Source organism: Pimephales promelas, chromosome 5 (genome assembly GCF_988280905.1).
Source record: "Pimephales promelas chromosome 5, fPimPro1.hap1.1, whole genome shotgun sequence".
Lineage (NCBI taxonomy): Eukaryota > Metazoa > Chordata > Actinopteri > Cypriniformes > Leuciscidae > Pimephales > Pimephales promelas.
This window is the reverse complement of record NC_142773.1, coordinates 5,607,846-5,629,125: the sequence shown is the minus strand read 5'-3', so window position 1 is coordinate 5,629,125 and position 21,280 is coordinate 5,607,846. Positions and strand designations below refer to the sequence as shown.

The following is a 21,280-nucleotide window of genomic DNA, read 5'->3' as shown; positions in this document are numbered from 1 at the left end:
TTGAGCTGAGTGGTTAGTGGTTATGTGAATTGAAATTATGTGATTTTATATATATATATATATATATATATATATATATATATATATATATATATATATATATATATATATATTATATTGCCCCTCATTTAAAAACAGGAAAATATAAAACATAAAATTTCCAGTAAAATATAAAACAAAAAATGACAATAGCCAATTCTTTCTCCATAGCTTCTCCATAGCTGTTTACTCAGTTTTATAAAATGAATGATCAGGGTGGCAGCTTGAAGATTGAAAATCTCTTAATTTAATGTTGTTTTAGTACTATTATTACTTTTTATTAATATTCATAATCAGAAGTATTATGTATCTGTTTTATTACATGTATACATACATAATCATTTGTAATCATTGCATTTTGTGAATTATAATGTTTTGAAGATGTGGGAGAGAGAGAGACTTTAGGAGACTTTGTGATAAGTTAGACTGTATGAGAGAATGTATGTTGGAGTGAGACTGAAACTTTATGTAGTGTATAGTTTCCACCGGGATTGGATATACATTCCATTGTTAATGGGACCCACATGTTCTTGTGGTAATGTATGTGTTACTATGGTGATATAGTTTTTTTTTCTTGGTCAATCCACAAGTTTCCAAGGGGCGCTCCTGTAAAAAATAAAGTGGGTGAAACTTCCGGTGATGCGGCGGAAGTAGCATTCCAATGGTATTTTGTGTGTTAGTTAGCGAAGAGGCTAGCTGTTTTTCGGAGAATTATTTTACTATTTAAAGACGCAAATCTTTATGAGAGATGTCGTTACGGAGCTCAGAGACAACATGTGCTGTTCGCGGTTGTATGTATAGCCGGACTAAACTAATTTAGTGGCTTAAACGTGATTGTTTTGAACATAAGCTGAAAACGAAATCAGAGTGATCCTGCAGAGCCCGTCTCTGATCCTGCCAACGACTGTAGTTTCCATCACCTCCCAAAAGACGACGAATCTTCCTGTGTACATTTGTTTAAATTCTTAATATTCTATAAACTCTATCAGCATGTGATTGGCTGTTCGCTACTGATGTTACACCTAAACTCAGGATCAAAGCCTGTGTTGACAGAATATCAAATGTGCCAGTTAATGTATTCAAGTAGCACATTCATTTATAATTTTGAATAAACTCTAAAGCACAATGACTAAGTGTGTATTTTTTATTTGAATTGTTTGTCAGCTCGCACAACTGTCTGTCACCATGCCTTGATGAGTATTGATTATTAATAATGTTATTATAATACTCCCAATCAACTACTGCGGAGGGTAAAGGTACTGTTATTTCACCCTTTTTAATTTCGTTGAGGTTGTGTTCCCACATCGTTAGCTAGTTTGGATCGCTATAACTTGAATGACTGTCAACTGTTGAATGAACGAGTGTGAAGTATGTCAAGTTGCGCTTTGTTTACTTCCAACCGGAAGTCGCACCCACTTTTGACGCAAGGCCTCATGGGTCGTAGGAAACTTGTGGATAGTATTTATACTGTGCCCCTTTGTCGAAAAGCAGGAAGAGATGACAACGATGCAAAATGAAGACCTCTGTGTCTCTTCCTCCTATGTCTTCCAAAAATTATAAATAAATTTGAGAGATCTCTTGGCAAAATCACTGGTGTCTCTTTCCATGAAATGAATCAACAACAAGGGGGAAAGCAAAAAAGAATATATATTTTTTTTAAATCTACACAGCTGTACTCTCACTCTGTTGCTTGACGCCAGGAGCAGTAATAGGGAACACCTGGTTGCGCAATTGGGAAATCCCATGAAAGCTACATGAAGCGTCCTTCGAAGGCCGAATAGGCTGCATCCTTCGAAGGACGCAGCCTTCACATTGAGACACAGCTATCGTCACATTGTCAGTCCAAAACTGATTTCTGTGTAGCCGAAATTATTGACTGTACACATTGTATATTGCAACTGTTAAGATCCATTTTTTTTTTCAGGGGTTTGCAATACAGATGTTGTTTTATTTACAAAATGACAATGTTTAGCCGCCACGCTGGACTAATGCGTGGCTTTATTCAGAGACGATCGTCTCCGCCAGTTTAAAAGGATGTTTCCACTTTCAGCATGTTTCCTACAACAATGTTTGACGTTTACGTTTTATGTGGCATGATAAAGTTACATAACCCCCACAATATCCGAATTTCCAGAAATGCGATTTGAATAGGATTTCAAACCACATATATATGCAGCTTGGAACGGTTTGGTAAAAATTACAGCCGTTCACACATGCTAAATCTGATTAGATTTCAATCAGATATGTACTGAATTAAGATTTTGGATGGACAGTCTGAATTTAGCCTTAGAATAAACACAACTCAATAGGTGTGACACTTGGAGCCCAATAGCGCGATGTTGAAATTAGCGTAACAATTGCGTAACAAAAGTGACTAATAAATAAAAAAAATATTTACAAATGTGTTTAATGTCATGTCACACAACTCTATCTGCATGACATTTATTTGTGGATCACTGCATGTTTTTGGACCTTGAAACATTTCTTGCACCTAGACGCACATAAATCCATAAATAAGTGGACTCCATCCAGTCAAATCAAATATAAGCCATTTCAGATCACGCTCCAACTAATCATGTTTTGCAATTACTTTACAATGGTTTTCTTAAGTCCATTAGATTGTGCATCAAGGTACAGTATAAGCCATTTCAGATCTCGCTCCAACTAGTCATGTTTTGCAATTACTTTACAATGGTTTTCTTAAGTCCATTAGATTGTGCATCAAGGTACAGTGTTATATTTTCTGAGCCTTTGAAAATGCCAGAGAAACAGCACTTTAAATCTCTGTTACATGAACAGCGCTAAACTGGATACGGATGTGTTATATAAGCATTACATTATTCAAGATAGAACAGTGAAGTGTCAATAAGTAGTTGACTAATGAATAACTATTCAAGCTCGACATGTGAGTTTGTGTAATAGGTGAAATTACAGTAACACAACAACCAAAAATGTTTCCTAGTTCTTCAGTTGGTCAGTTTTAATTATGGATATGATACAATCTAATATTAGAAACATGAAATAAATGTATATGACTACCTTTGTAGAGAATACATGCATTTGAATATTTACTTATCGGTTAAACCACAATCACTCAAATAATATTTAATATGGATTAGATTTAATAATTTTTGATTGTAAAAGTTAGTTACATCATCCAAAATAAAATCAAAGACATATTTTTCAACATTTCAAGATTTTTATTTGCATTATCCACTCACAAAACCCCAACTACCCACTGCAGTGATGCTGAGTCACAGTGGGTAGACTCTTGTGTGATTCTCAAATTTTAATACCTTGGAGAATGTATAAGGAATTGAAAGTAAAATCAAGTTATTTTCATCTTTTTACCATGTTGCTTTATTTAACATTTAAGAAAATTTCAGAAAATTCAGAAAATTGAAATAGTCTGGCGAGGTGGGGCCACGGGTCGGCACATTCCCGGGATGGACCTGCTGCGTCTCCATCCATTGTTTTGTCCATGGTTTCGTCTCTTATCTAAATCTCACCATTGACTTTGGCGGAAAGCTGAAGGTGATTGCTGATAGGCTATCCCAATCAGTGGTCCCTGCACAATCCAATCACGTTTGAGAGGGAAACAGCAAATTAAGGGTTTCCGAGGATTTTATTTTTCCATATATTTTTTTTTTTCCCCCAGAAGTAGTAACAGGTACTCACGGTTATGGATAGAAATGTAGTGGAGGAGTACCATATTTCCCTCTCAAATATACTTGAGTAAAGTCATAAGCACTCCCCAAAAATGATACTTAAGTGAAGTACAGATCCCTCAAAATTGTACTTAAGTACTGTACTCAAGTACTCAATATACTCCGTTACTGTCCGGCTCTGATTACATCACTGATGGTCATTTGGGCTTATATTTGGTTTTAAACATGATATTATGTCAATTTGAAATATTATCCAATTGTAGTTTAAAAGGCAAAATCAGCCATTATGAAAATGTACATCGTTTAAAGGTGAGGTTCTCAACACAGGACACAAAGCAAATGAGCCAATTATTTGTCCTTCGTGTAATAATAACTTGCAATAACTGGTAAAATGACACCAGGTGAAAATAACTCTTGAGTGCAAGTTATTATGTGATCCCTAAGGTGTCCTTTGTGTTTGAAACTCAAATTCAAGGCATGTTACGCTTCTCTCCAGTGTGAATTCTTGTGACTCTTAAGGTGTCTTTATTAAATTCTTCTCACTCTGATGGCAAGTGGAAAGCTCATCTTCTGTGTGAGTTCTTACATGCCATGTCAGGTTTCCTTTATGTCTGAAACTCTGTCCACAGTGAGGACATATATACGGCTTCTCTCCAGTGTGGATTCTCATGTGTTCATTAAGGTGTCCTCTATGAATGAAGTGCTTTCCACACTGTTGGCATGCAAATGGTTTGTCTACAGGGTTACTTTTTGTGCGATTCTCAAGGTTTCTTTCATTTTTAATATTCTTCTCACTTTGATGGCTTGTGGAAAGTCCATCTTCAGTGTGATTTTTTTTAATGTGCCATGTCAGACTTCCTTTATGTGTGAAACACTGTCCACAATGAGAGCATTTGAAAGGCTTCTCTCCAGTGTGAATTCTCAGGTGTTCATTAAGGTGTGCTTTATGAATGAAACTCTTTCCACACTCAAGGCATACATGCAGCTTGTCTACAGAGTGAATTTTTAAATGAACTTTCAAGTATCCTTTATAACTAAAATTCTTTCCACATTGGGGACACGTGTAAGGTCTCTCTCCACTGTGAATTCTTAAATGGTCATTAAGGTGTCCTTTATGAATGAAACCCTTTCCACACTGAGGGCATGTATGTGGCTTCACTCCAGAGTGAATTTTTATGTGAACATTCAAGTATCCTTTATGATTGAAACTCTTCCCACACAGATGGCATGGGAATGGCTTTTCTCCAGTGTGAACTCTTAAATGATCATTAAGGTGTCCTCTATGAATGAAACTCTTACCACAGTCATTGCATGTGTAAGGTTTCTTTTTAGTGTGGATTCTCATGTGACACTTAATTTCTTCTTGATGTGTGAAGCTTTTTCCACACAGAAGGCATGTTAGAGGGCACTCTTCAGTGTGAATTCTTGTGTGAACCTTAAGTATTCTTGCATTTGGGAACCTCTCCCCACACTGTTGGCATGTGGAAAGTTCTTCCTCTGTGTGAATATTCATGTGCCATGAGAGGCTTGCTTTATGTGTGAAACTCTTTCCACACTGATGGCATGTAAACGGCTTCTCTCCAGTGTGAATTCGTATGTGACCGTTAAGGTGTCCTTTATGAATAAATCTCTTTCCACACTGAGGGCATGAGAAAGGCTTCTCCCCAGTGTGAATTCTCATGTGAATATTAAGATGTCCTTTTTGTTTGAAACTCTTTCCACACTGATGGCATGTTAAATGCTTCTTTCTGGTATGATTTTTTATGTGATCCCTAAGGTGTCCTTTTTGTGAACATTTTTCAGACTGTAGTTTACTAAAAGGTTTTTCTTCCGTTATGAAACTTTCAGGTGTCTGGAATTTCAGATGGTCCTCCACTTCATTCATTTCTTGACTTTCCTCTTTCACTTCCATCTGACCTACAATTAACATTGAATGGTTATAAAAGCAGTTTAAGAAAGGTGGAACAAGAAATTAAGTTCGTCATTGATTATCCCCATCACAAATATTATAAATCAATCGATCTCTGTGGGGGAATTCCCAAATGCTTGGAAATTGGCTATTGTTTCCCCTTTATTTAAATCAGGAGACAGAAAAATGATCTCCAATTATAGACCTATTAGCATTCTGCCTGTAATATCTAAGGTTTTAGAAAAATGGGTGTCTCAACAGATTAGGGATCACTTGAATAACTCGTTATGTTCCCTTCATCCGTTACAATTTGGATTTAGGTCAAATTACTCCACTGAGACAGCGAATTGTTATTTTATCGAAAATGTTAAATCAATGCTTGATAGGCACAAGGTTGTTGGAGCTATTTTTTTAGATCTTAGGAAAGCCTTTGACACTGTTAATCACAGTATTTTACTGTCTAAACTATCTCATTTTAACTTTTCTACGAATGCTCTTAAGTGGGTTGCATCTTATTTGTCCCAACGATCGCAATCTGTACGTATTGGCAGCTTTCAATCTGAACCTCTTCAATTGTCCACTGGAGTGCCCCAAGGGTCTATATTGGGCCCCCTTTTGTTTTGCTTGTATATTAATGACTTGCCGCTTGCATGCCCAGAAGTGAGAGTCCAAATGTATGCAGACGACACTGTTTTATATATACATGGAACTTCAAAAGCAGCAGTGGCTGCCAAACTTACAAAGGCTATGTTTAAAATTAGTGAATGGTTAAACCATTGTAGCCTTCAGTTAAATCTCTCCAAAACAGTGGGTATGTTTTTTAGTAAAACCACCAACTCTGCAGTTGATCCGGACATTTTTATTAACGGTGAGAAAATTCAAATTGTTTCAGAATGTAAATATCTTGGTATTATCATTGACTCCAATCTTAAGTTTAATTCCCAGATTTCAAATACTGTTAAGAAAATAAAATACAATTTATCTAATTTTCGTTATATCAGGAATTCAATGTCTACCCAAGCTGCCAAAATGTTTATGCACTCTATGATTTTTTCACATATGAATTATTGTCTCACTACGTGGTCTCAGGCCAACCACTCCGCCTTGCTACCAATACAATCTCTGTATAAACAAACGCTAAAATGTTTTGATAAGAAACCACATCTTTTTCATCATTGTAAAATTCTATCAAAATATAATTTGTTGAGTTGGGAAAACTTTGTTAAGTTTTCAAATGGCTGTTTAGTTTATAAAATTCTAAATGGCCTGGCCCCACCACCTCTTAGTGAGTTTGTGAGTTTAAGGTCGGATAATAGTCGTCTCACTAGAGGTTCCCTTAGAAGGGACTGTGTTATTAATTTTTTCTGCCTTCTCTATTAAAGCCTCAAAAGAATGGAATGACATCCCAACGTCTGTTAGAGAATTAAATAGTTATAATGAATTTCGTTCTTCTTTTAAAATGTGGCTTTTTAGCATGCAAATATGTCAACATTGATTTTTTTTATTCTATTGTTTTTTTTTTTTTTTGGGGGGGGGGGGGGGGTTGTAGTTGTTTTGGTTTGTTATGTTTTAATTATAATTGTTGTATGTATATTGTATTTTTAGGATGCCTATTGTACATCTGGCCCAGGACTGCAGATGAAAACTAGCCTTTTGGCTAACTCTGGCATATTTTGACTTGTCATGTTAATATGCACTGTCCTTGTAATAAATAAACAAACAAAATAAATAAATAAATAAATAAATAAATAAATACCAAAAAAAAGAGTTGAATATTTAAAGATAAATTGGCAAAAGACCTGAAGGAATTTTTTTTTGTTAGTCATTCTGAAAAAAAAAAATGCTATAGTAACTCATTTGCAATGTACTATTTTAGATGTGTATAAAGTAGGTATGTTCTGTATAATTTGTAATAAATTTGTTATTTTACTTATTGTAAAACACTTATAGAACACTTAGTTCTTTCAAAAATATATGTGCTCATTAATGTATATTTACTTCATTCAAATAATAAAGTATTCTCATGAGTGTATAATATGCCATTGAAAATACATACAGGTAAGGGGTTCTAATGTCGGTCACCATGTTGCCCCTCCATTTTGAAAGTACATTAGCCAAAGAGGGACATACCCGTTAATTCAATTAATTAATTCAAACCCGTGTCGAATGTGAAGAGGGGGATTGTTTAAGACTGATAGAGTATTTTCCACACTATAAAGGACACTTAAAAGCCTTTAATTTTATCAAAAAACGACAGTGTGCCTTATAATCCAGAGCGCCTTATATATGGATCAATTAGTTAACAATGCTCCACGTTATTAAATTCGCCTGCGAACTCGCGCTCGTGTCCATCTTATGCCCGCTTTGTCACACGGCCAGTTCAACCTTATCCTCCCTCAGGTTATGTGTGTCTCCCGCTCACGAGCGCTCACTCTTAACAGACACACGAACAGACAGAATGTCCATAAAGCGCTCCCCGTTCACTGTAACTGGGTCATCATATTCAAAATAGCCAGCTGTTGCTGTCAGCGAGCTGCCGCACATAAATACTCATGAGTCAGGCTGCGAATATAAGTTACGTGCCCGCCCCAGCGCGCTCACGCTTAAATAAACGCCTCACCTCCGACGCCGCACACTCGCTACATTCCCTTTAGCACATCTAGTGGATGCATAACGCAAACCTTGTCAAACGTTTGACTGCAGTATCTAATGCGCCTTATAATCAGGTGCACCTTAAAGTGCGGAAAATACGGGTATATAAAAACCTGATAGCCTTTTTTGAAAGTCTGTTGCTGATGGAGGATCACCCTTATTCTCGAGGATGCGTGTCAGAGTCGCCAAGGAAGCGAAAAAGATAATTAAGACGGCAACGAGAAATCAACAAGAAAGAAGTAAATATTGGAGTGGCCTTTCCAAGATGGAAAGAACTCATGACGAGCAACGATTTTAAAAAGACGCCGACGTTGCCACCTTTCTTCTCGAAAGGTAACGTTAATTAAGCCTATTTGTGTATATTGTAAGTTTTATTGTTCCTTGGCTAATTATATCATGGTGTGCTGTGCATAACTCTAGAATGACATCTAGGATAGGTCTCACGTCAATGATGAAAAATATTGTTTACCTTGTAACATAAATCCATGTTCTATGATGGATAAACATAAAGATATTATTCATTTTACATAGATGTCATAACCTATATGTTACCTGACAAATTAAATTACTGCAAATTATAATAGTTTTCTAAAATAACCTCATCACTTGACGGAACACTCATAGACAAAGTCGAACTGGAAGCCATGTTAATCTTGGACTACATTGGCCACCGTATGAGTTACAACGAAATCGGATTTGAGAAGAACAGAAACTAATATTCACTGGATGGTCATATACCTTTTCACCGCTAGATGGGGGTAAAAATCACACATTGTAGCTTTAATATACCAAAATTTCAAATAAAACTGAATTTTAATAATTTGACAATTTCAATATCATAGAACTAACACTAGCCTAACATAAGTAAAAAGCTTACTAAAGACAAGTAAACTAAGAAAATAAAGAAACTAGTTACAAATAATAGGACAAAAACAATAATAAAAAGACATTAATTCAATAAACAGTGCTTTAAAATGATCAGATAAACACTGCATAGTCTTCACAGTATGAAATATTTTTATTGAAGTTACCAAAGTCATTCAATCAAGAGCATTGAATGATTTACAGACACCAATGAAGAAAGTTATATAGTCTGCTGTTCTTTAATGCACAGGTCTAATATAATGACAAGATCAGATTCTCACACAACTGTTTGGGTTCACTTAAGACATAAAAGAGTTTACGTGAACACTTTCTGAGGTGGGCATTTTGACATAACTGTGTATGTCCATTTAAGCACAAAAAGCAACAAGAACTTGATTCGGTCCTCTTTAAAGCTGTGTGACCAGTGACTTTATATGAATGCTTCAGGTGTGTGCACATAAATTGTAGCTTATCAGTAAGGACTGCCCGGTTAGAAAGAGATGTAGCTGTCAAATCAGGCTTTATTTGTACACTCACCAACCACTTTATTAGGTACACCTGCTTGGCAATGCTAACATCTAATTAGTCAAATCTGAGCATCAGAATGTGGGAAAAAAAAAAAGTGATTTAAGTGACTTTAAACGTGGCATGGTTATCGGTGCCAAATGGGCTGGTTTGAGTATTTCAGAAACTGCAGATCTCCTGGGATTTTCAAGCACAACTATCTTTAGTGTTTACATTAAATAGCCCATAATTGAAAAAATATCCTGTAAGCAGCAGTTCTGTGGACAAAAATCCCTTGCTGATGTCCGAGCAGAATGGACAGACTGATTCAAGCTAATAGAAAGGCAACAGTAACTCAAACAAGTACACATTACAACCAAGGTTTGCACAAGAGCATCTCTGAATACAAAATGTGTGGAAAATGCATTGTTACAAAGCTCAAATCCTCTCAGACTGGTTTCTTGAACATTACAGTGAGTTCATTAAACTCAAACGACCTCCACAGTCACCAGATCTCAATCCAACAGAGCAGATTTGGGGAAGTGCTGGAATAGGACATTCACATCATGGATGTGCAGCCGATAAATCTGCAGCAACAGTGTGACACGATCAAGACACTATGGACCACAATTTCTGAGGAAATTTTCCAGCAACTTGTTGAATCTGTGCCAATGAATAAAGGCAGTTCTGAAGGCAAAGGGGGTCCAAGCCGGTGGTAGCAAGATCTACCTAATAAAGTGGCTGGGGAGTGTATATCGATAACAATGTACATTACTTCAAAGCCATTTTATAGAAAATATTGCTGTAATAATAGCTTTAGTTGCTGGTCATAGGTCATCATTTGGCAGTTCCATTTAAAGATTAATAAAAAAAATATGCCTTAAAGGGTTAGTTTACCCAAAAATGAAAATTCTGTCAGTATTTATTCACCCTCACGTTGCTCCAAACCTCTATGTGTTTACTTGTTCTGCTATACACAAAGGAAGATATTTGGAAGAATGTTTGATTAAAACATTCTTCCAAATATCTTCCTTTGAGTTCAGCAGAACAAATCTAAATACTGAACAAAACAGAAGAATACAGAACAAAATCTAAATACTGTTTGTTTTCTCACACAAACCGCTCGTTTCGTGTCTTAGGCCATCAATGTGTACTTACATTCACGAGTCATTAAATCATGTTTAATTTTGACTTCTCTGTGCATGCTCTTTGAGGTGGACTAAATCTCCATTATTTGACTGACAGACAACAACGGTTTGACCGAAAAATGTCAAAATTGAAAATACTGTGGAAACAAAGACACCTACATCTTGGATGCCCTTGAGGTAAGCTAAAACATATCAAAAATTAATTTCTAAGTGAACTATCCCTTTAATCGCAATTTATATGAAATTGCATTTAAATCGAGTTGGCTTAAAATCGCAAAGCTGCGAGTCTTTTTTATGCGCAGCTTGTCATTGATGTACGGCTCTGTAAACGCTGCTCAATCTGAAAGCACTGAGTTTGAGTCACTTACAACGTGCATTTGAAAAAAACAACATGCAAACATCTTTCCGAACATGAGAAGCACTTCTGAAATCTCTTGTCCAACAAAAGACAACATTTAATAACATGCTTTTACTCCAAACTCACTTTATAACTACAGTTGAGCATCCTTCTATGAGATGTGGCTTCTTACTCAGAATAAGGCAGTCGTGTGGGTTTAAGTCATGTTTAATCAAAGCATTTCAATCTTCTGTGTATTCAGCTACAGGTAGTATAATGCCCGACATGGCATATTTGGAGTGTGTGAGTGAGAGCGCCCTCTGGCATTCAGTTGGAGCAGCGTTTACTACCGATCAGTCGCTGCACTGACAAGCTGTGCTTAAAAAAATAAAAATAATTTGCAGCCTTTGCCAAATCGTGTGTGGTTTCATTGCGATTAATCGTACAGCCCTAATTTTATTGTAAATAGTTGTTGCAGCCCTTTAGTCATTTAAAGTTCTTGATTATATAGAAACAATATATTTTAAATTATTGCAAAATTATGTGCTATATAACAGGGCTCCAGACTAACTTTTTGCCTTGGTTGCACTGGTGCGCCTAACTTTACTTATATTTGCATTTTTCCTCATCTCGCGTCACCTTTAACGCCACAATTTCAAGGTCAACTTTTTTTTTTTTTTTTTCAACATTGTATTTATTGATTTTAGAAACATTTACATTAAAACAAGCACAGAAAGAAAAATAAAATACAAAAATAAAAAATAAAAATTAAATAAATAAATAATTAAAAAAAGAAATAATAATAAAAACAACAACGACAACAACTATACTATACAAATGTCAAGACAATGGTACATTAATAACATAATTTGTTATTCCTGGTTACACCGAAAATAAACTATTTGGTTCAGCTTCCTTTAAAAATTCTATCCACAAGTTTCCGAGGGGCGCTCCTGTAAAAAATAAAGTGGGTGAAAGTGAGGCGGCGGAAGTAGCATTCCAATGGTATTTTGTGTGTTAGTTAGCGAAGAGGCTAGCTGTTTTTCGGAGAATTATTTTACTATTTAAAGACGCAAATCTTTATGAGAGATGTCGTTACGGAGCTCAGGGACAACATGTGCTGTTCGCGGTTGTATGTATAACCGGACTAAACTAATTTAGTGGCTTAAACGGGATTGTTTTGAACATAAGCTGAAAACGAAATCAGAGTGATTCTGCCAGAGCCCGTCTGATCCTGCCAACGACTGTAGTTTCCATCACCTCCCAAAAGACGACGAATCTTCCTGTGTACATTTGTTTAAATTCTTAATGTTCTATAAACTCTATCAGCTTGTGATTGGCTGTTCTCTACTGATGTTACACCTAAACTCAGGATCAAAGCCTGTGTTGACAGAATACCAAATGTGCCAGTTAATGTATTCAAGCAGCACATTCATTTATAATTTTGAATAAACTCCAAAGCACAATGACTAAGTGTGTATTTTTTATTTTAATTGTTTGCCAGCTCACACAACTGTCTGTCACCATGCCTTGATGAGTATTGATTATTAATAATGTTATTATAATACTCCCAATCAACTACTGCGGAGGGTAAAGGTACTGTTATTTCACCCTTTTTAATTTCGTTGAGGTTGTGTTCCCACATCGTTAGCTAGTTTGGATCGCTATAACTTGAATGACTGTCAACTGTTGAATGAACGAGTGTCAAGCATGTCAAATCGCGCTTTGTTTACTTCCAACCGGAAGTCGCGCCCACTTTTGACGCAAGGCCTCATGGGGCGTAGGAAACTTGTGGATAAAGGGGTTCCAAACTTTGAAAAACTTTCCAGATTTTCCTTTAACAATATATGTGAGTTTCTCCAAAGCCAAACAACCTGACAATTCCTGTAACCATTGTTTAAAATTAGGGATTTCTGTGTTTTTCCAATGACGGGCAACTAAAAGTTTTGCTTGTAATAAACAGAAGGTTAACATTTTCTTACCAGAGTTAGTTAGAGTGCAAGTAACAGGGAACAAATTAAATATACAAAGTTTAGGACATTTGGGGACATTCTGTTTCACCACCAGTGACAAAAAGTCCAGAACCTTTTCCCAATAAAGTTGAACTTGAGGGCACTTCCATAGACAATGGAATAAAGTTCCTATCTCTGAGTTGCATTTTATACATTGATTGGGGATATTGGGATTAAATTTATGAAGCAATTCTGGAGTTATGTATACTCTCATTATCCACTTGTACTGCAGAAGTTTAAACCTGGTATTGATTGTTTGGGTTTGGGCCTTTAAACAGATACTCTGCCATTCATCTTCTGTTATATTCTCACTTATATCTTGACACCAAGCCAAACGCTTTTTCTCTGTATTTTCTTTACAGTTAGTGGAAATCAGTTTATAAAACAGGGAAACTTGCCCAGCACCATTAAGGTGGTTTAGAGTAATTCTTTCTAAAGGGGACAGCTCTGGTAAGAGAAGAGAAAGATGTTGTGTTTTATTGATAAAATTCCTAATTTGAAGATATTTAAAAAAATGGGTTTTTGGCAAATCAAACTTGTGTCTTAATTCCTGAAAACTGAGCATAGTTTCATCGTTAAATAAATCTGCCACCTTGTTCAAACCTTCAAGGTCAACTTTTTATCACACACCATATATTCATACATGTAAATGCTTTTAAACAAGAATAAGATGTGTTTTTTTTAAGCACAATTATACTGTATATAAAAATATAAATTAAAAAAAAAATTAAAGTGCTGTTTATTACATTGCTCAAGTTAGGGCTGGGTATTGACACAAAATTTCACAATTCAAGGAAAACAAAACTCAACTAATGCTGTAAACTGGGAGTTAGTTGTAGCCCACTGTTTCATTACCCTTCTATAATATTGTAGGTAAAAATGACCTGATTTGTACACAAACACTTAAATTACACTTTTATTTATTTTTATAATAATAATGTTATATTGTTTACAATTGTTTTACTGACGTCTTTTCACGATTGAAACACTGATTGAGCAATTCCACGTGAAAGATACGGATTTCGATAAGTTGTACTCTATCTTTTAACACAATTTCAGATGCACGTTCATGTTCATTTCGCGCTGTAACTGGTATTATTAAGGCGGAAGAGAAGCTCACGTGTGCTCCGCGCTGCTGCTTCACTTGAGCTGAGTAAAAGAACGATCTCACGCCACAGCGTCAATACACTATTTATGTTTTTGAATTTCGTAAGAAAATGGACCTAATTTGAAATCTGAAACTTTGTTTCATATCAATAGTAACAAAGCACAAAGATAATTGCGATGCATTGGATGGGATGCACTTTGCGCGCTACAATCTTCCATTCATTCATCAACTGAAAACAGCATAGCCCAACAGGTTCGTAAAATGACAACTAGTTTTTGAATATGAGAATATTTTTACCTAGCCATAAAAAGTAGCCAACATTTTTAAAAGTTTCTTCGTCGTCTGTTTCTTCTGTTGCTGATTGCCGTAACTGATTTTCTGGTGTTCAGGTCGCAACTTATTTCGTATCAAACAGCAGCACTGAACATTTTAGATCTACAGGAATAGCTGAACCACAGCCAATCAGAGGCAAAGACCAGCCCAATCTCTATCTCTGATACAAACATGCGAGCAAAGAGAACAAAAGACTCGCTTGTGGAAAGTGAGCGGATGCGATCATAAGAGAACGTTAGGTGCACTGGTGCGACCTGGGAAAAATTTTGGTCACACCCTTACAAATTTTGGTCGCAAATGGTCTCACTCTAGAGCCCTGTATAACTAATTTTATTATTTTTACAGCAGAGCGAGAATTATTCGTGTTGCTTCATGGGAGTGGGCATTCCCTGCTAGCTCTTCTGACTCTCTGGTGGAATTGTCATTACAGCATCAGGGGTAATGTAGTTTTAACCACAAATTTAGCTCTTAAATGTGACAGTTTTAAGAATAAAGTAAAATAATAATGCTGGGTGATGGCTTCAGAAAAAGCATATAACATTGATTAATAACATCTAAAAAAAAAACATCTAACTGTCTCGAGCACAACACGGACTCCAACACAAACTGTTACACTGAAATTGTTCAGACTATATTGTTCAGTCATATATTTTTGGCATTATTTTGAGAATGCAAGACACACACAGACACATGCCTATCTGCATAATTCTAGAAAAAATTAGACCTCTAGAGGTTTTTTTATTTGACACTAAATTTACATTGCACTGCAATGCAACAGTGAAAGTACAAAGTTTCAATCCTGCTCAACTCCATTTAATGATTCATGATTGATTAATATTGTATTGCATATAATCTGTGCTGGTCAATTAGTCTAAAATAATTTTAAAAAACAACCTAGATAAAAGTAAAAAAAACAACAACAAAAATATTTTAAATTGGCTACTTAATTGATTATTCCAATATCCAAATATGATATTAAATCCTACAGGGAAAAGGGCTTATATTTGTGCTTTCTTCGCATTTGAATATTAGGCTACAGATTATAAACAGGACACGCATTAGCTGAATAACCTTTAGCCAATCCAAATAAATTTCTAGAAAACAGTTAACAATGAACAGACAGGAGTCCTGTCACAGACCAATAATATAATTGATCAAATACGAACATCGGACATAATGAGGGCTGTTAACAGTAAAGCGTCCGTTGCTTAACGATTTGTAAAAACACGAATAGACAAGACAAAAAGCTTTCACATTATTTTGACAAAGAAAACACAAGCAAGAACTTTGCCTGTCAATTTTTATTTTATAAATATCTTTTCTCTGAGTCTGTTTGTGAGAGAGCTCGCGCAGCACTGATACATGAGATCATACAATGGTCGTTTTTAATCCATAAGTACGCCAACTAACTCTAGTTTTCATACAAAATAAATACGTAACATAATTCTGTACTTTAGTTATTAACATAACGCAACACATGCAGGCTATGTTTCTCAACACAGAGAAAGAAAAAAATAAACGCCCGTTTCTCCAGATGCGCGCGCTTTACGTTATCAGTCATCCACAAACCACAGCACTTTCATAATCACTAAGACATAGCGATTTCAATTTTATTTAGATTTATTGTTCAACATTTGAGCATTTTATAATTTGCATGGCTGAATGTCTTATCTGGGTTACCATGAATGAATTACGGAATATTTTTTAAATAATCCTTGCGATCCCGTCCCGTGTGATAACCAATCAATTTTAAATGAACTCAAATTCAATATTTCAACTTTCCACATCCACCCCAGCCCGTTTACCTTCAGGAGAAGTCCCGACTACTGTAGGCCTACTGTCCTCGCTTAAATCAGTCAGACCCGGGGCGCGTGCGAGTGGAAGCGGGATCGAGCGGGATTCTTTATTGGTGTCGATTTTCAGTCTCTTTTTAATTATAGGACTTACACATCTGTCAATCATCTCCGCTTGCAATTTGGGGAATGAACCCAGCGCTATGATTGGTCGAACTCTTCTATTGCTGTTGCTTTATTTGAGGACTGCGCGTGCACATAGGCGTCACCAGGTTTTTGCGTAGTTTAGAGCAGTGGTTCTCAAAGTGGGGTCCGCGGACCCCTGGTGGTCCGTGAGCTAAAGCCAGGGGGTCTGCGAAATAATTTATAACAACCTAACGTTTTTTCCGTGCTATGAGTCATGTTTTCTTTATCATCTAAAAACATGCTATTTATTCCCAAGTAACTTATATAGCCTAATGCATTTAACATCAAACAATACAAAGTAGACACTTAAAGTTTTCTATAGATAGATAATCTATATCTGTGAGTCAAGTAGATTATTCGCTGCTGTTGATTTTGCGGGACGTGCGCCAGAAAGGAGACCGAGAGACGGCATGAACCCGCATATAAATGTGTCTTTTTAAAAGGCATGACATTTTGTAGTCATTTATAATGTAGCCTATACACAAATAAAAAATGGACACTTTACCGTTTCGGATGATGCACTCTTGTCTTATCTATGACCATAAATAAGAGTATTCCTGTTTCCACTGCTGAGGAAAAATTCCCACGTAATCGCGCGTCGGCGTCTCGCGTGCGCGCACAATAGTCAGTTTTAGCACTGCTACTGTAGATTTGACATTAGAAGTCTGATCATTATCAAAATAAAAGTGCATAGTGACAGGGCCGTACCCACAATTGAGGTTGCAAGGATGCACATCGCGATGATACTGACCTTCTCGTCTGAGGTGCTTCAGCAGACTAACAACGCAGCTCAATGTCAAAATGTTTGAGTCGGAGTGCTCAAAGTTCCCCGCACGACGTTTCAGTCAACGGTCATAAAGTGCGAGATAAGATGTAGGCATAAATTAACATAAACTAAACAGCTGTTTTAGATAAAAGTTTTAAAAAACGACTGAAACAATCAGTTTGCAAACTATTAATCAAGCTCAACTTTAACAAAGGAAAAAGCAGGTCAATAGAAACATACTGTGCCCATGAGATTAACATTATGGATTCATATATTTAACATATACTGTATGTTTTTTTTAGCTAATTACAGAAGCTCAAATTAACAACGCACGCACCTATTAAACATAATGCCATTATCATTGTATTTATAGGCTTATGGGCTTTATTTGTGTGCAGAATAGGCCTAATCATTGAAACATTCTCTTTTAAGGCCATTCCTGTTTGGAATGTGATTGTGTTTCGTGACATCTTGACAAAAAAAATGTATGCCACTGACTGACATGCTTCTACTAAATCTATAGTTATCCAATTGTGGGGCCTTAAAACACCTTAAAATGCACATGTGTAGATCAAGAACATCAAAATTTCCTAAGTGAGGGATCCTAAGTGATTCCTAGCAAGATGACTTTTGGGACCAGTAGGCTATTTAGAAATTCCTGCATAGTACCCTGGGTGGAGACCATTAATTTTGTGCAAAAATATTTCATTAGCCGCTCACACATTAACTTTGTGCTCAATAACGGTTATAAATATGAGGGGGGTCCTTGGAAATTTTTTTCCCCTGAAAGGGGTCCCTGGCACCAAAATGTTTGAGAACCCCTGGTTTAGAGAGACAAATCATACCAGCGCACTTTGAGGTCAAAATGTGTGCCCACTACGCAAAATGCGTACATGTTGGCAGGTATGGAAAGTTAAAAATATGAAGATTAAATTAGTTAGATGTGCTAATTATTGGATTCATATCGCAGTGTCATTCTCAAGCATGCCTCACAGACCTCCGCTTTAAAACCATGAGTGTTTGCATAAGTGCTATGTGAAGTACATCAAAGTTTCCTATTTACATGCAGTGTTGATCTTTGTGACCAATCACAGGCATATCTGTTGAGTGCGTGAACAATAGCCAATCAGATGTGTTTATGTTAACCAGAATCCACTGAACTTTCATTATTACCAACAAAGTATAAACACAATGTCAAAAAGAAATTCATTCCACATGTGTCAAAGTGACCATCTATTTGCAAGTAAACGGAGCCATTTATGTCTAAAGTGAACATAAACAGTTGAGAGAAAACGCACAAGTATATTGGATCTGTACAGTGTGGAGTCTTTGTGTGACGGCATCCAAAAGTTACCTGCTGTCTTTATTAATATTAATCAAACAACAATGAAGTAAAAATCTCTCACTGCTGTTGACTGAATCACTTTTGTAACTTTTATAGGAATAAATGTATATTTCATTTGAAAACAGTCAAGACTATGCATTGTTTTTTATACATTTGATATACTTTACAGCATACATGTTATACAGTTTTTTTAGGCAGGTCTGTCATATTGTAGTTTGTTTTCTTTGCTCTTTCTTTATCACAGTTTACTTGTCATCAGTAAGCTTGAGAGGTTTTTTAGGCTATTATAAGTTTTTTTAATTATATATATTAAATGGTGATAAGAATTATGAAATTTTAATGGTTTCAAATTTTGGTATCATAAAAACAAATGGTCATATCGCCCACCCTAATTGCACAATTTCATTGATTATAATAGGAGTTTTCACAAGAGTGCAGCTTTGTGTACCTCGTGTTGTAATTGACCGCTTCAGTGATTTTTGTAATTAGAAAATTGTAATTAGATTTTATAAACGAAATGTTTTAGATGAACTTTAATGCTTCAAGCAGATCCGTATTGATGATCATTTCAGCAGACACTGCTTCCTGTGATCGGCTCCAAAAATCCTGATCGAAGAACCGTTACTAACGACAGACAGTTTACACCATAGTAACAATATCGTCATAACGCCCAGACCTAGTGATAACCATTTCAAACAGAAAGAACAATCTGATACTGTATGTCAAATCAGTGCATTAAGATTTTGAGTGTAAGTGTAAACTAATTGACCTGCCACTCGACCTGTAATGCTTTACTTTGTTCAACTTCTCAAATCAGTAACTCAATAACTGTTTAGGTGTAAATTTAAAGGTTTTTAGGTATAAAATAGTTCCCTTTGTTTTATGATCTGTCCTGACAAAGATTTATATATAACTTATTACAAACGTTATCTTCACTTATTTTTAGAGGGGGAATTTATTGTGTGCATGGATGGCCGTGTTCGTCCTACACCACTAAATAAATGACAATTTTGACCCAGAAAAAAAAAAACGTCAATATACTGCCTTTATGCATTGCACAACACTTAATTCAAATACAATAATCTGTAAAAACAAGTCTATATATGGATACCGTTATCAGCTAAGAAAATTGTAATTAGATTTTATAAACGATATGTTTTAGATGAACTTTAATGCGGAGGACACGAAAGCACTCAGCGTTACGTAAGGTGGTAACTTTTTCAGAAAAACAAAAACAAAAAACGTTTAGCACAGTTTAAGAACCACTTATCAAGTCGCCAAATGCGATGAAAAGATAAAAGCTTAGTTTTTTTTCCTGTTGCTTGAATGTAAAAAAGTCGCTTTAGATACAAATCTCTCTCAAATGCACACACGTAATGTACTTTTCCTGACTAACAGTTACTGGCAAATCAATGGACACCCACCTAATTGTTCCTCAGTCTCCTCTTCTTTCACTCTGCATGGTTCTGAGTCACCGATGTCCAGCTTCTCCTCTTTAATAAACTCCATCTTTGCCACGTACATCTCAGTTGTGTTACCTGGAGTTCACGGAGGATTTTAATAAGAATTTACAGTAGAAAGAAAAATAAATTAATTGAAATCACAATGTCCCTCATGCGTGGATGCGTTTTGCACAGAAAATGTTAACGCAACACAATAAAATCACATTTTGGCGCCCATGGCATAACGTTTACGAGAGACCAGCTATTAGCAAACAAAAGCAAGCAAGAATTGTCATATTACGTTTTATATTAATTTTGTGTAAATAAAATATAATTTAATTCTTGCTGAAAGTTGTACTACAGACCTCAAATCCTGACTGGCTGAAAACAACTTTACCCTCTGTCGGTGGTGTAGTCCCGGAAACGACGTAATGACGTCACATCGCGTTAAAGAGGCAACATAAAAGTCAATTTAAATTTATTAAAATCACGAAATCTGGGGTACAGTCCTCTTAAACCAAAGCGAGACAACCATCATTATATGATAGTATAATGATATAATATCATTATATATATATATACTTCCGCCATCCCAGTAAAAACAATGCAATTTATTTTTGTTCTATAATATTTATTCTTTTTAATTTAGTATTTTGAGACAATTTGATTGAATTTATTGTACAATTTATGTACAATTTATGTATGCAATATTTATTGTCTATTTTTTGTCATGGAAAAAAAAAAATATATATATATAATTATTAATGCAGTATTTTAGTTTTAGTTTTGCAGTATTTGCAAAATTATTAATGAGGTATTTTAGTGAAAAAAAAATGTGGTGAATTTGTGTGTTTTTGTAAATTTCCCATGGGGGTCATTTTTGACCGAAAACCAAAATTGTGACTAATTTTTTTACGACCACTTAGCATCCTCAGATCATGAACTCAATTTTTTTGTGTAATCACATACATAATCCCATAAAAGTCACAAAGTTTCGTAACATTCCGATGAAGCTGTGATTTTTAAAAATTCAAAACATATTTTTTGTAATCTGAATTTATTGGTGTGTATGTGTATAAAAGTGTGTTTGTGTGTGTGTGTGTTGGTGCGTGTGAATTTTTTGCACTCTTGATATTGTAGAGTGTCACCCCTTTACTGTGGTGTACTTTCTTTT

At 35.6% G+C, this 21,280-nt stretch overlaps 1 protein-coding gene across 1 annotated transcript; it reads right to left on the bottom strand.

Moving 5' to 3' along the window:
- Window positions 1-2,699: 2,699 nt before the first annotated feature.
- LOC120470195 (uncharacterized) lies at window positions 2,700-20,562 on the bottom strand. The gene is made up of 3 exons (XM_039659661.2): window positions 20,472-20,562; window positions 20,089-20,202; window positions 2,700-5,624 (listed from the first exon to the last, which is right to left on the bottom strand). The coding sequence occupies exons 2-3, from the start codon at window positions 20,186-20,188 to the stop codon at window positions 4,222-4,224; spliced, it is 1,503 nt and encodes a 500-aa protein (XP_039515595.2). The 5' UTR covers window positions 20,189-20,202; window positions 20,472-20,562; the 3' UTR covers window positions 2,700-4,221.
- Window positions 20,563-21,280: the final 718 nt, after the last annotated feature.

Coding starts and splice junctions, on each gene's coding strand:
- LOC120470195 (XM_039659661.2), bottom strand. CDS start 20,188: ATGTACGTGGCAAAGATGGAGTTTATTAAAGAGGAGAAGCTGGACATC. Junction 5,625..20,088: donor GGAGACTGAGGAACAATTAG/GTGGGTGTCCAT, acceptor TGTTAATTGTAG/GTCAGATGGAAGTGAAAGAG.